General features: G+C 70.1%; 1 protein-coding gene across 1 annotated transcript in view; it reads left to right on the top strand.

The window, feature by feature from the left end:
• CDHR2 (cadherin related family member 2) overlaps positions 1–14956 on the top strand; it is a gene marked incomplete at its 5' end in the record, with an annotated part of 32375 nt that overhangs the window by 2411 nt on the left and 15008 nt on the right. The window contains 15 exons of the mRNA XM_084636735.1: positions 219–358; positions 1027–1080; positions 1916–2005; positions 2886–2975; positions 4317–4442; positions 5227–5367; positions 5928–6003; positions 7956–8062; positions 8818–9048; positions 9738–9893; positions 10539–10706; positions 10848–10909; positions 11974–12217; positions 12584–12823; positions 13184–13253. Coding sequence (XP_084492861.1) covers positions 219–358; positions 1027–1080; positions 1916–2005; positions 2886–2975; positions 4317–4442; positions 5227–5367; positions 5928–6003; positions 7956–8062; positions 8818–9048; positions 9738–9893; positions 10539–10706; positions 10848–10909; positions 11974–12217; positions 12584–12823; positions 13184–13253 — 1995 coding nt within the window. The remainder of the gene's footprint in view (positions 1–218; positions 359–1026; positions 1081–1915; positions 2006–2885; positions 2976–4316; positions 4443–5226; positions 5368–5927; positions 6004–7955; positions 8063–8817; positions 9049–9737; positions 9894–10538; positions 10707–10847; positions 10910–11973; positions 12218–12583; positions 12824–13183; positions 13254–14956) is intronic.

Below are 14956 nucleotides of genomic sequence, written 5' to 3'. Positions count from 1 at the left end.
GATCTTGCACAGCCTTTCTCTGCTCGATCCAAGAGCCCTTTAGGCCCCGGGATTTTCTCCCTGGGAAGGGCCTTACGGCCTGCACTGATCTCTCCATCTCCGCTTGGATGAGCTGCCCAGGCTGTGACGAGCTTCTGGTCAGAGCTGGGGCTGCAGCAGCTGGCCCTCGGAGGCGCCGGCCCTGCCCCAGCCAAGACGTCTCCCCCTCCCCCCCACAGGAGCCAGTGCCTTCCGGCTGACGGCTGTGGACGCCGATGGCGACCAGTTACACTATGGCATGAGCGGGCAGGACGCTTTCTATTTCAAGGTCAACAGCACGACGGGCGAGGTGCTGCTGGTGGCCTCTCTGGACCGTGAGGTGAGGGGGGAGCCGGGGCTGCTGGGCACGGAGACAATAGAGACCAGAGCCAGGGCAGCAGGTGATCGTCGCAGCCACTCTGCCCTTGTGCAGCCCAGATGGCACCAGGCCTGCTCCCTGAAGCCCCTCTCCCGGGCAGGGCCAGGCAGCAGCCGTAGGACTCCCATCCCCGTGGGGCCTGGCGCTCTCGGATCCCATGGGGGAGAGGGCGTCCTTGGCAGGTCCTTGGCAGCAGCACCAGGAGCCTCCCTGGGGAAGGGCAGCTCCCTGGTGGAGCTCCAGGCCACTCCCCAGCCTCTGCCCTCTGAGCGGGGTGCTGGAGGGAGCCCCAGAGCAGCTCCCCTGGGGAGCACTGGGACGGGGGGCAGGGCCTGGCAGGGGCTGGGGAGCTGATTCTGCAGCCCCTCCACAGCAACGGGAGCAGACGAGAAAGGAGTCCCAGGCTGGGGTAGCTGGGGGCTGTAGGTCGGGAGTGAGGGGCACTGCTGTTTCCCCCATGTTTGCAGGGAGGGGATCTCTGGGGAGCGCAGCTCACTTTGGTCCCAATGAGTTGCCCTGGGAGGCGTTGAAGTGAAATATGGGGCAAGTCAATGGGAACGGGGAAGGGGGGCTGGGGGGGGGCTGGGCATCCCTTGAGCAAAGCACCCCCCCTTTATGTTTCCTTACAGGAGAAAGCCAAACTCAGCGTCATTATCACAGTGACAGACCAGATCAACACCGAGGTGAGGGAGCGGGCAGGGGGCTGGCAGGGGCCGTGCCTGGGGGGACTGGGGCAGGGCGGGGGGCTGGCAGGGGCCAGGCCTGGGGGGGACTGGGGCACGGTGGGGGGCTGGCAGTGGGGCAGGGCAGGAGGCTGGCAGGGGCCAGGCCTGGGGGGGGATTGGGGCAGGGTGGGGGGCTGGCAGTGGGGCAGGGCAGGGGGCTGGCAGGGGCCGTGCCTGGGGGGACTGGGGCAGGGCGGGGGGCTGGCAGGGGCTGTGCCTGGGGGGGACTGGGGCAGGGCGGGGGGCTGGCAGTGGGGCAGGGCAGGGGGCTGGCAGTGGAGCAGGGCAGGGGGCTGGCAGGGGCCATGCCTGGGGGGACTGGGGCAGGGCGGGGGGCTGGCAGGGGCTGTGCCTGGGGGGACTGGGGCAGGGCGGGGGGCTGGCAGTGGGGCAGGGCGGGGGGCTGGCAGGGGCCAGGCCTGGGGGGGACTGGGGCAGGGCGGGGGGCTGGCAGTGGGGCAGGGCAGGGGGCTGGCAGGGGCCGTGCCTGGGGGCAGTGGGGCAGCAGGTATGCGGCTGGGCCCGTGGGGTGTGGGCAGGTTATGCACCCATGGGCGGGTGCGTTGTGTTGGCAGCTCTTTGGGGACGGACGTGGCAGCAGCTGGTCTGGACGGGTCTCGTCCAGCCCTGGCATAAGCCAGTGGTTCCTGGTGGCATCTGCGGGGGCTGGTTGGACCCGCGCTGTGCCTGGAGCCTGAGACACTGCGTCCCCAGCGTGCCTGGAGCAGCGCCCGTTGCGGCTGGGCCGGGGCCCCCAGCCCCTGGCCCTGAGCGGGCACCTCTGCTCCTGCAGGTCTCCGGGAAGCTGGCCATCATTGTGGAGGACCGGAACGACAACCCCCCCATCTTCCAGAACCAGCCCTACATCACCGACCTCTCAGAGGTACCGAGCCCAGCCAGGCCTTCCCTGACCCTCGCTGCAACCCCGCAGGCTCCCCACGCGGCCCGGCTCTGCTCCCCCGCCGGCCAGGCAGCCTCCCGTGGGGCAGCGCGGCAGAGCCTGGCCCTGCTTTTCCTCAGCCACCCGGCCTCCCATGGGACGGAGCCGCGGCTCTCGGAGCCAGCCCCCGCCCCGAGGAGCCTGCCCCCGCCCTGAGAAGCTGCTCCCACCAGGATCCAGCCCCCCCAGGGAGCAGGCCCCACCAGGGAGCCAGCGACTGCCCCAAAGAGCCAGCACACCTGGCATTGGCTGCCCCATGCCGGCCAGAACAGGATGGGCAGCCGCTCTCCTCTGCAGGGCGCTGGGCGGGTGCCAGCAGGCAGCCTGGCATGGCGTCTGGCATGGCGATGGAGCAGTGCATGCTAGGAGGGACCTGCGGGCTTGCTGGGCTGGCGACCTCGGGGCGAAGTGAGGGCAGTGGGGCCCTCGGTGCGTTGGCGTCAGGCCAGACGCCTTGGCTGCTCTGGGGCTGCCCCGGGGCCGGCAGGGCTGCCAGCGTGCTCCGAATGGGGGGCTCCTGAGCCAGGCTGGGGGGGCTGTCACTGTCCCGCCTCCCCAGGTCAGGCACAGTGGGGAAACGCCAGGGCTGCGGTACGCAGGGCGATGGGTCCCCAGTGTCTCGGGTTCCCCCAGACCTGCCAGCTCCGGGCACCGCACCCTGATCCCCTGGGTGGTGCATCCGGCTCCAGAGCTGCTGCTGCGAGCGACCCAGCTCTGTCCGCTGGGAGTGCCCAGGGCTGGGCGCCAACTTCCTGGCTGCCAGGCGCTGCCCCAGACCTACAGGCCCCTCCCGGACCAGTCCCACCCATGTCCTGTGTTTCAGACCTGGCCGATAGGCAGCTCCATCTACAGAGTGCTGGCCACGGATGCCGACTCGGGCAACGCCGGCAGGGTGCGGTATGAGATCGTGTCGGTGAGTGCTGGGGCGGGGAGCCGGCTTTGCGGGGCCCAGGGCGGGTGGGCTGGTTTTGCGGCCGGGGACCCCTGCGGCTGGTGGCTGATAACAGCCTGCTGCAGGCTGGGGGCGGGGGGGGGTGCCCAAGGCTCCTCAGCCCGGCGCTGGGCCCCGGGCCCCAGCTGAGCCGCACGCCGGGGAGCCAGCAGCCTGGGGAGGGCTGGCCTCAGGAGCTGCATGGGGGGCCCACTGCGAGCCCCCCATGCCCGAGGAGAGGGCAATGGTGGCTCCCCACTCCTCCGGCCCCAGGCACTTGAGTGGGGCGAGAGGGGGCAGGGACAGGACCCTGCTTGTGGCTGCCCAGCGTGGGGTGGGTCTCAGAGAGGGACAAGGGTCTGGCCCGAGGCCTCTCCCCAGGGAGACGCTGCCCAGCAGATGTGACAGGCAGCTCTCGCCACCTGCCCCGTCCTCGGGCAGCAGCGGGGCCTGGCACCCCCCAGGGCGGATGTCTGCCCCAGTCCGCCAGCCCCCAGGCCAGGTCCAGGCTGCTCTGGCAACCCACACCAGGGAGACTCGCCAGCTGGGCACTGCCAACTCCGCCGGCAGCCGCTAGAGAGCAGCATCGACCCGTGCTGGCCTCCACCACGCGCGGGGGCAGCTGGTGCAAAAGAGCAGGTGGCCTGTGGGGCCCGAGAGGTGGGGCATGTGTGGAGGGCAGGGGGTGGGGGGCAGCAGCCTGCGGTGGAGACGCGGAGGCGTGAAGGGGGTTCTGGGAAATGTGCTGCAGCAGCGCTGGGGCAGGGCTGGGGGGCCTACGGCTGGAGGGGGTGTGGGGGGCCTACGGCTGGAGGGGGTGAGGGGGGTTATGGCTGGAAGGGCTAGCGGGGGCTATGGCTGGAGGGGGTGTGGGGGGCCTACGGCTGGAGGGGGTGCGGGGGTTATGGCTGGAGGGGGTGAGGGGCAGGACTCCCACTGAGGAGGTGTCCAGCGCCCTGGAAAGCCCAGGAGTGTGGGGAACACGTGGGTTAGCTCTGCCCCAGCCCCACCTTGGCCGGGGGCAGGCAGCTGGCACTCACTGCCTGGCAGAGGCTGTTGGCAGAGCTTGGGGGGCAGCCCGGGAGCTGCTGGGAACAGCACGGGGTGCAGGGGGCTCCGGCTGGCTGCTCCCTGGTGGCCGCGGCAGGGCGTGGGCTCTCTGTGGATAGGGAGCGACTCCCCTCCTTTCGAGGGTCCCCCATCTCTGTCCCTCCCTCAGCGAGTCCCACGGCGCTCTGCACGGGGGGGGGGTTAAAATGCAGCCCCTGGCGCAGTGTCGTCCCAGGCTCACGCACGGCCACTCTCCTGCTCCCCCTCCCCCAGGTGACCCCCGACGACGCCAAGAATCACCAGCTGTTCTACGTCCTGCAGAACGGGACCGTGGTGCTGAACGGCTCCCTCAGCTACAACAACCAGAGCACCTACTACCAGCTCCGCATCCACGCCACGGTGGGCCAGCCCGGGGGCAGGGGGCGCTGGGATCTCACAGGGTCTCTGCTGCCCAGGACGGCGGGGCAGCCGTGGGGGGGCTGGAGGGAATGGGGGGGGGGCAGGGTAGCAGGGGACATGGGGGGGCTGGAGGGAATAGGAGTGGGGCACAGGGAGGCAGGGGGCATGGCGGGGCTGGAGGGAATGGGGGGGCGCAGGGTGGCAGGGGACATGGGGGGGCTGGAGGGAATAGGGGTGGGGCACAGGGTGGCAGGGGACATGGGGGGGCTGGAGGGAATGGGGGGGCGCAGGGTGGCAGGGGACATGGGGGGGCTGGAGGGAATAGGGGTGGGGCACAGGGTGGCAGGGGACATGGGGGGGCTGGAGGGAATGGGGGGGCACAGGGTGGCAGGGGACATGGGGGGCTGGAGGGAATAGGGGGGGCGCAGGGTGGCAGGGGGCATGGCGGGGCTGGAGGGAATAGGGGTGGGGCACAGGGTGGCAGTGGGCCCAGGGGGGCTGGAGGGAATAGGGGTGGGGCACAGGGTGGCAGTGGGCCCAGGGGGGCTGGAGGGAATAGGGGGTGGTACAGGGTGGCTGGAGGGAATGGGGGGGCGCAGGGTGGCAGGGGACATGGGGGGGCTGGAGGGAATAGGGGGTGGTACAGGGTGGCTGGAGGGAATGGGGGGGGCGCAGGGTGGCAGGGGGCATGGCGGGGCTGGAGGGAATAGGGCTGGGGCGCAGGGTGGCAGGGGGCACCGGGGGGCTGTGGGCGCTGGGATCTCACAGGGTCTCTACTCCCCAGGACGGCGTGGGCTGCGTGGAGAACTGCACCTATCTGAGCTCCGTCGCCTACCTGTCTGTGAACGTGGTGGACGAGCCGGACCTGGCCCCGCAGTTCCTGAACGAGCCCTACGTGGGGTCGGTGCCCGAGAACTGCCCCCTGGTAAGGGGCGACTGTCGCCTGCTCCGCCCCAAGGCTCTCCCCCTCCAGCCAGAGCCTGGGTGCTCCTGACATCACCGCGTGTTACCACGGAGCACAGTGAGGTCAGGGGGTCCCCCGGCTGACACCCAGAGCCCCCCGTGGGGCTGCCCTTGATTGGCAGGTGTCAGCGATGCTTGTCTGCCCTAGGCAGACGGGGCCCATGGAGACTACAGCCCCCATCATGCCTTGGGCCCGAGCACGCTGTGGGGAGCAGGGGGTGTCTGCCATGGGCAGCGAGGCGGGGCAGGGGCCTGGGGTCTCACGCTGGCCCCCCTTGGGGGGGTCCTGTGCTGAGCAGGGACACCCTGAAACCCCCATTCGATGCCCTGGGGCGCAGGGAGGGAGAGGCTGAGACCCGCTCCCCGGTACGATCCAGCCCTGCGCTCCGTGCCAGGAACCTGCCCCGCCGAGCACAGCCCTGGCTGTGGGGAGCGGGTGAGCTGGGCAGAGGAGGATGGTGGTAGCAAAGCCGGCATGGGGTGCTGCAGCGGGCCCCGCCCTCACCAGGCTCCTCGTTCCAGGGGACCCCGGTGCTGACCGTGTCCGCCATCGACAGAGACAAGGGTGTGAACTACGCCCTCAACTACAGCCTCCTAAGTGAGTGATGCTGAGGGGCAGGGAGTGGGGCAGGCCAGGGCCATGTGGGGCTCCATTCAGCTCCCTCCCCGGGGTGCTCATGCCAACACGTGTGGGAATTTGGGGTGCATGGGGAGAGTTGGAGCACTGGGGCAGTCACCCCAAGAGGCTGAGTTTGAGGGGGCAGGTTGGGGGGGCTGGGGCAGTCACCCGAGGGGCTGAGGTGAGAGGCAGGTTGGGGGGCTGGGGCAGTGTCCCGGAGTCCCCGGGCGATGCTCGGGAACTGCTCCCCACGAAGCCAGTCAGGACTCTGGGGAAGTCTCCTTTCTGGGAGCAGCCTGTCTGCAGGACACACAGCTCACACAGCTTCCACCTTCCTGGGTCTGACCTCGGAGCATTCAGCCTCCTCTGCCCCTCCGTGCACTTCCCACAGCGAGTCTGCCCAGGTGGGGTCCTGGGGGGGGCAGAGGGTCCTGCCCCCCAACTCCGCAGTCAGATGTGACTCTCAGCCAGCCAGTAAAACAGAAGGTTTATTAGCCGACAGGAACATGGTCTAACACAGAGCTTGTAGGTGCAGAGAACAGGACCCCTCAGCCGGGTCCATTTTGGGGGGCAGGGAGCCAGACAACCCCGTCTGCACTTCACTCCTCGTCCCCAGCCAGCCCCAAACTGAAACTCCCTCCAGCCCCCCACCCCCTCCTCTGGGCTTTGTTCCTTTCCCGGGCCAGGAGGTCACCGGATTCCTTTGTTCTCCAACCCCTTTAGCTCTCACCTTGCAGGGGGGAAGGGCCCAGGCCACCAGTGGCCAGGAAACAGGGTGTCGGCCATTCTCTGTGTCCAGACCCCTGCCCACACCTGCCCTCTAGGGCTCTGCAATGATCATACACCCTTACCCCACCCCCTAGATACTTACGAACTGCCTAGGGGAAACTGAGGCACCCCCCACACTATTCAGAGGAAACATTAAGAACAGTCCCACTTTGTCACACCCCAAGAGGCTGAGTTTGAGGGGGCACGTTGTGGGGGCTAGGGCAGTCACCCAAGGAGCTGAGGTGGGGGGCAGGTTGGGGAGCTGGGGAAGTCACTCTGAGGGGCTGAGTTTGGGGGGCAGGTTGGGGGGTTGGGGCAGTCACCCCAAGAGGCTGAGTTTGGGGGGGCAGGTTGGGGGGGGCTGAGACATTCACCTGAGGGGCTGAGGTGGGGGGCAGGTTGGGGGGCTGGGGCAGTCACCCGAGGGGCTGAGGTGGGGGGCAGGTTGGGGGGCTGGGGGAGTCACTCCGAGGGGCTGAGTTTGGGGTGAGGGCAGGATGGCCGTTGGGGCATGAGCTGGGGCCCAGCCCTGTGCAGCAGCAAAGGGCCCCGTCCCCTCTCCATGCCAGGGGCTGGGTGGCTCCGGAGCGGTGGGAGAGCTGCCATGCCGGGGCACTGGGGAGCTCAGGGCGCCGTTCGCCTGGGGGCCTAGTTCGGCTGCACTCACAGGAATCACGGACCCAAGGGTGCACAATCAGGCCAACCTACCTGTTTCCTGGGCTGGTGCGAGGGGAGGCCCTGGCGGGAGAGGTGGGGGATTTGGAGGCCCAGCGAACCCGCCCTGCGGCGTCTCCTGCCCCCGGGGCTGGGCCTGGCTTCCCGCTCCGGGTGTCGCGCCCTGGCACACGGGGTAACGGCATCCCGCTCTCCGTCACGGCAGGGGCAGCTCAGCCAAACCCCAGCGGCACTGGGACCCACGCGCCAGGTCACAGCTGCGGGAGCGGGGAGCCGAGGCGGGGCTCAAACCGGGCTGGGATCAGGCCTACGGGGCTGGGGCTGCGGGTGCTGAGGCCCCCACGGACTCAGTGGGCGCCATCCCCCGGGGGAAGGTCCCTGAGTGCTGGGGCCGTGTCTCGCAAGGGGCGCTGGCCAGGGCCCCATGCCGGCGCCCGCTGGCTCTTCCCCATTCCCCGCCCTCAGCCCTCCTCTGCTCTCGTCCTCAGATGCCAGCGTGCCGTTTGCCATCCACCTCGCCCTGGGCACCATCACGGTGCGCAGCGCCCTGGACCGAGAGCGGCTGCCCAGCGAGGAGATGCTCCTGGAGGTGCTGGTGAGTAGCAGGCAGCTGTGAGAGCCCTGCCCCCCCCGCCCCATCCCCTCCCCCTCTCCCCGGTCCCCCCCCCGCCCCATCCCCTCCCCCTCTCCCCCCCCCCGCTCCTCTCCTCTGTACCCCTGCCTGACCCGTCCCCTCCCGCTTCCCCTGGTGCCCCTGGCCTCCCATCTGACCCATTCCCCTCCGGTACCCCTGGCCCCCGGCCTGACCCGTCCCCCCCGGTGCCCTTGGCCCCCCACCTGACCCATCTCGGCCGGTGCCCCGGCCCCCACCTGACGCATCCGATCCTCCCTTCCCCCGACCCCTCACCCCTCTGCTGCCCCCACCTGACCCATCCCCTCCCCTTCTCCCCAGTGCCCCTGCCCCCTCGTCTGACCCATCCCATCCTCCCTTCCCCCAACCCCTCACCCCTCTGCTGCCCCCACCTGACCCATCCCCTCCCCTTCTCCCCAGTGCCCCTGCCCCCCTGCCTGACCCATCCCATCCTCCCTTCCCCCGACCCCTCACCCCTCTGCTGCCCCCACCTGACCCATCCCCTCCCCTTCTCCCCAGTGCCCCTGCCCCCCCGCCTGACCCATCCCATCCTCCCTTCCCCCGACCCCTCACCCCTCTGCTGCCCCCGCCTGACCCATCCCCTCCCCTTCTCCCCAGTGCCCCTGCCCCCCCCGTCTGATCCATCCCATCCTCCCTTCCCCCAACCCCTCACCCCTCTGCTGCCCCAGCCTGACCTGGCCTGTCCTCTCCGCCCCCAGGTGCAGGAGGAGAAGCTGGACGTCTACGGGCAGGTGGCTCAGGCCAGTGCCACGGTGACCATCCAGGTGACTGATGTAAACGACAACACGCCCCAGTTCTACGAGTGCGAGCTCCCCGCCTGCGACTTCACAGCCAGCCCCCAGAGCAGCTTCAGGGGCTCCCTCCAAGAGCATTCCTCCACCAGGGTGCCCGTGGATGGTCTCCGCATTGTGGCCCACGACCCTGACAAGGTGGGCACTGCTGGGCTGCCCCCTGCCCCAGGCATCCACCACCCTGTGCAGTGGGATAGAGGGGCATCGGCCAGGCTCGTAGAGCGGGGACTGGGGGTCAGGATTGGGGCCACCAGCAGGACTGGGGTCAGGATTGGGGGGATCAGCAGGGCTGGGATAGCGGGGACTGGGGCTCAGGATCAGGGCCATCGGCAGGGCTGGGGTCAGGATCAGGAGGATAGAGGGGATCGGCAGGGCTAGAGTCAGGATTGGGAGGATTGGCAGGGCTGGGGTCAGAATCGGGGGGATTGGTAGGGCTGGGGTCAGGATTGGGGGGATCAGCAGGGCTGGGATAGCGGGGATTGGGGCTCAGGATTGGGGCCATCGGCAGGGCTGGGTTCAGGATCGGGAGGATCAAGGGGATTGGCAGGGCTGGGGTCAGGATCGGGGGGATCAGCAGGGCTGGAATAGTGGGGCCTGGGGCTCAGGAGCAGGGCTGGGATAGTGGGGCCTGGGGCTCAGGAGCAGGGCCGTCGGCAGGGCTGGGGGTCAGGACTGGGAGGATCGAGGGGATCAGCAGGGCTGGGGTAGTGGGGGCCACAGGTCAGGATCGGGACCAGTGCCCCACCCAGTTGCTGCCCCGTGGGGTCTGGCCGGTGTGGAGCAGGCCCCCAGCTGCCGGGTTTCTCGCCCTCCTCTCTCCCGGGCAGGGCTCCAATGGTGCCTTTGAGCTGCGGCTGCAGGGCCCGGACGCCGCCTCCTTCTCCGTCTCCCCCTCGAGGCTCACGGGCACGGGGGCGGTGCAGGTCCTGGTGAAGGACCCCAGCACCGTGGATTACGAGCGGGCTCACGTGATGACTGTGGAGGTGAGAGCCCCGGAGGGTGCAAGGGGACAGGCCCCGGAGCCAGGCTGGGCCAGCGTTGGGCCCAGCCAGCTGCCGATCCGGGGGGCAGGCTGTCTCCAGCGTGCCAAGGGAGCTGGGTCCCGTGGGGCTGGGGAGGTGGGGAGATGCCGCCCCACTCCCTCGGGGCTGCCCGACGATCCTCCTTTGTGCCTGGCAACATTCGACCGAATTGCCGTCCCGCCTGGGCTCTGAGCCCGGCGCCCGCTCGCATCAACCGGCCTGGCTCCGAGCCCAGAGCCCCAGGGGGCTGGGACCTGCCATCCCCGCTCCTTGGGTCGGGCGGGCACCCGGCGTGGGCAGGGCAGCTCCAGCCTCATGCCCCTGAGCTCAGTGGCAGGCAGCCCCAAGGATGGCTCATGGGGTCAGCAGGGTGAGGGGTGGGGATGGGCAGACGCGGTCCCTTCCACTGAGTATGGGGGGTGCTCGGCAGGTTTTGCGGGGGACGCAGTCCTTCCCCAGGGGAGGGGGACTCGGCAGGTTTGGGGGGGACGCAGTCCCTTCCCCAGGGGAGGGGGAGCTCAGTGGGTTGGGGGGGACGCAGCCCCTTCCCCGGGGTAGGGGGCTCGGTGGGTTTGGGGGTGACGTGGTCCCTTCCCTGTCCCACAGATCATTGCCAATGACACCGGGAACCCCGGGAACTGCTGCTCCATTGCCACAGTGACCATCCAGCTGCTCGACATCAACGACCACAGCCCCAGGTTCGGGCAGAGCACGTACAGGCTGCAAGTGCTGGAGAACAGCCCGGCGGGCACCGTCATCTCCAGCAACATCACGGTGAGGGAGCCCGCGGGGGCCGTGGCACTCAGGGGTTGGGGCAGGCACTGGGGTCTCTGGCTGGGGTCCAGCCCCCCGATGGCCCCCCAGGGGTTGAGCCCCGCTGCTGCTGTGATCAGTGCGCCCTTCTGGCTTTTGCAGGCCACTGACCCGGACAGCGCCGACTTTGGCAGGATCACCTACAGGCTGCTGCCCGAGACCATGTACGTACCCTGCCGTGCCCCTCACTGCCATGGGGAGGTCCTGGCCGGGCTCCAGAGGGGCTGGTGGGACTGTGCCTGGCGGTCTCCAGGGACCCCGCCTGCCTCCAGCCTGGCGTGCCGAGAACGGACAGGTCTGTCTGTCCATCCGTCCCGCTAGGGTTGCCAACTTTCTAATCACACAAAACCAAACATCCTAGCCCCTCCTCTTCCTCGAGGCCCTGCCCCGCTCACTACATTCCCCCTCCCTCGGTGCCTCGCTCTCCCCAAACCCTCACTCACTTTCACAGGGCTGGGGCAGGGGGTTGGGGTGCAGGAGGGGGCTCTAAGCTGGGGCAGAGGGTTGGAAGGGGGGGTGTGCTCTAACTGGGGGTGCAGGCTCCAGGGTGGGGCCAGAAATGAGGGGTTCAGAGTGCTGGAGGGGGCTCTAGGTTGGGGCAGGGGGTTGAGGTGCAGGTGGGTGATGGCTCTGGCTGGGGGTGCAGGCTCTGGGGTGGGGCTGGGGATGAGGGGTGTGGGGTGCAGGAGGGGGCTCCAGGCTGGGGGTGGGGCAGAGGGGTTCAGGGTGTGGGAGGGGGCTCCGGGATGGGGCAGAGGGTTAAGGCTCGGGGTTGGGGCATGGGCTTCCCTCTGGCAGCTCCTGGTCAGCGGTGCAGCGGGGTAAGGCTGCCTGCCTATCCTGGCACCGCGCTGCACCCCAGAAGCAGCCAGCAGGTCCGGCTCCTCGGTGAAGTCACAGCAGGCGGCTCTGCGCGCTGCTCTCGCCCTCAGGCACTGCCCTCGCAGCTCCCATTGTCCGCGGTTCCTGGCCAGGGTGAGTGCGGAGCCAGTGCTTGGGGTGGGGCAGCGTGCGGAGCCCTGTGGCCCTCCCCGCCTAGGAGCTGGACCCGCTTCCGGGGTACAGCGCGGAGCCACGACAGGTAGGGTCTAGCCTGGCTTAGCCCTGCAGCGCTGCCGACTGGACGTTTAACGGCCCGGTCGGCGGTGCTGGCCAGACCCGCCAGGGTCCCTCTTGGAGCGGGTGTTCTGGTCGAAAACCAGAGACCTGGTCACCCTGTGTCCCGCAGCCTGGACATCTTTGCGGTGAATGCCAGCAGCGGGGAGGTGCTGGTGCACAACGGCAGCTTGCTGGACCGCGAGACCCGCTCGGTCTATTACGCCACCCTGCAGGCCCTGGACGGGGGGGGCATGACCGGCTCCACCTACCTCGAGATCACCCTGCAGGACGCCAACGACAACGCCCCGGTCGTCAGCGGTTCCTACAACGTCTTCGTCAACGAGGGGCAGGAGAACATCAGCGTCCAGATCCAGGTGGCGCTGAGCCCTGGGGGCCGATGCCCTTGCCCCACTTCTCCAGGGGACCAGCCGGCCCTTGGCACCTTCCAGCCGGCCCCTTCAGCTGGGCCGTCTAATGAGGCTCCTTTAACCGGCGCTGGGGCTTTCCAGGGGCTGTGGGGAGCCCCTGCCCCCTCTCGCCTGCAGTGCTGCCTGCCCGCTGGAGGCCAAGGGTCAGGGCTCCCTGGCTCCGTAACGGCGCCAGGGCGGGGTGGGCAGGATGGTGACAGGTTCCCGGGCATGAGGCACCGTGAGCTGCTGGGCTTGTGGGGTGGGCGGGGGGAGCTCTGTGATGGGGGGCCCTGAGTCCGGCCCTGATCCCTCCGGCGGCCTTGTTTCCAGGCCTTTGACAACGACGAGCCCGGCACCGGCAACAGCCACCTGCGCTTCCAGCTGGAACCCGGGGCCTTCAGCGCCAACTTCACCATCGACCCCGCCACGGGGGTGCTGCGCAGCCTGGGGGTGCTGGACCGCGAGGCCCTAGGGCGGGCGCTGCAGGGGAAGGTGGTGGTGACCGTGCGGGTGCATGACCTGGGCGAGCCACAGCTCAGCTCCCTCGTCAACGTCACCATCACCGTGGAGGTAACCGGCCCCGGCAGGGCTCCCGGCTGTGTGGGGAGGGATGAGGGTGCGGTGCTGCGGGGGGGCAGGCTGGGGTGGGCAGGGCTCCTGGCTGTGCTGGGGGGGGCCAGGCTGGGCTGGGCAGGGCTCCTGGCTGTGCTGGGATGGGGTGCAGAGGGCTCCTGTCCCGAATCTTTCTCCTGGGGCAGGGGAGCCGTGAGAATATTCCTGGTGTCCTTGCTGTGCAGGAAGCTGTGCTCCCCCTTCCCAGCCCCAGGGCTGAGTGCGGGCACACGTCTGCCTCCTCCACGTCTGGTCTGCCCCTCGCCCAGCTGGGCACCGTGCAGGGCCCAGAGTAGTGGCCTGCGTTTCTCTCCGCAGGACGTGAACGACAACGTGCCCGTGTTCCTCAACAAACCGTATGCGTTCTCTGTGCGGGAGGGCCGGGCAGGTACGGGGCCACCTGGCCGGGTGCGGAGTTGTGGGGAGCATTGAATCCCAACAACAGGCCAATGGGGTCTGGGCAGGGCTGACAGAGTGGAGAGGCATTGGACACTGTCAGTCCAGTGGCGGGGTGGGGAGAGGTGGGGGGCGGGCAGGGGGCAGTGTGGGGCACAGGCAGAACAGCGGCAGGGCAGGGATGAGCAGGGGGCAGCGGGGGTTTGGGCAGGGCAGGGGCAGGCAGAGGGCAGCGTGGGCATGGGCAGTCCAGCGGCAGGGCAGGGGCGGGCAGGGGGTAGCGAGGGTTTGGCCAGGGGTAGCTGGGCCTGGGGGGCAGTGGGGCAGGGCAGTTTGCCCGGTCTCCTGCGAGTGGGGGTTTGGCCAGGGCAGGGGTGGGCAGGGGGCAGCGGGGGTTTGGCCAGGGCAGGGGCGGGCAGGGGGTAGTGGGGGTTTGGCCAGGGCAGGGGCGGGCAGGGGGCAGCAAGGGTTTGGGCACGGCAGGGGCAGGCAGAGGGCAGCGTGGGCGTGGGCAGTCCAGCGGCAGGGCAGGGGCGGGCAGGGGGTAGTGGGGGTTTGGCCAGGGCAGGGGCGGGCAGAGGGCAGCGTGGGCGTGGGCAGTCCAGCGGCAGGGCAGGGGCGGGCAGGGGGTAGTGGGGGTTTGGCCAGGGCAGGGGCGGGCAGGGGGCAGCAGGGGTTTGGCCAGGGCAGGGGTGGGCAGGGGGCAGCGGGGGTTTGGCCAGGGCAGGGGCGGGCAGGGGGCAGCAAGGGTTTGGGCACGGCAGGGGCAGGCAGAGGGCAGCGTGGGCGTGGGCAGTCCAGCGGCAGGGCAGGGGCGGGCAGGGGGTAGTGGGGATTTGGCCAGGGCAGGGGCGGGCAGAGGGCAGCGTGGGCGTGGGCAGTCCAGCGGCAGGGCAGGGGCGGGCAGGGGGTAGTGGGGGTTTGGCCAGGGCAGGGGCGGGCAGGGGGCAGCGGGGGTTTGGCCAGGGCAGGGGTGGGCAGGGGGCAGCGGGGGTTTGGCCAGGGCAGGGGCGGGCAGGGGGCAGCGTGGGCGTGGGCAGTCCAGCGGCAGGGCAGGGGCGGGCAGGGGGTAGTGGGGATTTGGCCAGGACAGGGGTGGGCAGGGGGCAGCGGGGGTTTGGCCAGGGCAGGGGCGGGCAGGGGGCAGCAGGGGTTTGGCCAGGGCAGGGGTGGGCAGGGGGCAGCGGGGGTTTGGCCAGGGCAGGGGCGGGCAGGGGGCAGCAAGGGTTTGGGCACGGCAGGGGCAGGCAGAGGGCAGCGTGGGCGTGGGCAGTCCAGCGGCAGGGCAGGGGCGGGCAGGGGGTAGTGGGGGTTTGGCCAGGGCAGGGGCGGGCAGAGGGCAGCGTGGGCGTGGGCAGTCCAGCGGCAGGGCAGGGGCGGGCAGGGGGTAGTGGGGGTTTGGCCAGGGCAGGGGCGGGCAGGGGGCAGCAGGGGTTTGGCCAGGGCAGGGGTGGGCAGGGGGCAGCGGGGGTTTGGCCAGGGCAGGGGCGGGCAGGGGGCAGCAAGGGTTTGGGCACGGCAGGGGCAGGCAGAGGGCAGCGTGGGCGTGGGCAGTCCAGCGGCAGGGCAGGGGCGGGCAGGGGGTAGTGGGGATTTGGCCAGGGCAGGGGCGGGCAGAGGGCAGCGTGGGCGTGGGCAGTCCAGCGGCAGGGCAGGGGCGGGCAGGGGGTAGTGGGGGTTTGGCCAGGGCAGGGG

Source organism: Lepidochelys olivacea (assembly GCF_965140295.1).
Source record: "Lepidochelys olivacea isolate rLepOli2 genome assembly, chromosome: 8".
In the NCBI taxonomy this organism is placed as follows: domain Eukaryota; kingdom Metazoa; phylum Chordata; order Testudines; family Cheloniidae; genus Lepidochelys; species Lepidochelys olivacea.
The sequence above is the reverse complement of the archived record's forward strand: the minus strand, read 5'-3'. Positions and strand labels throughout refer to the sequence as shown.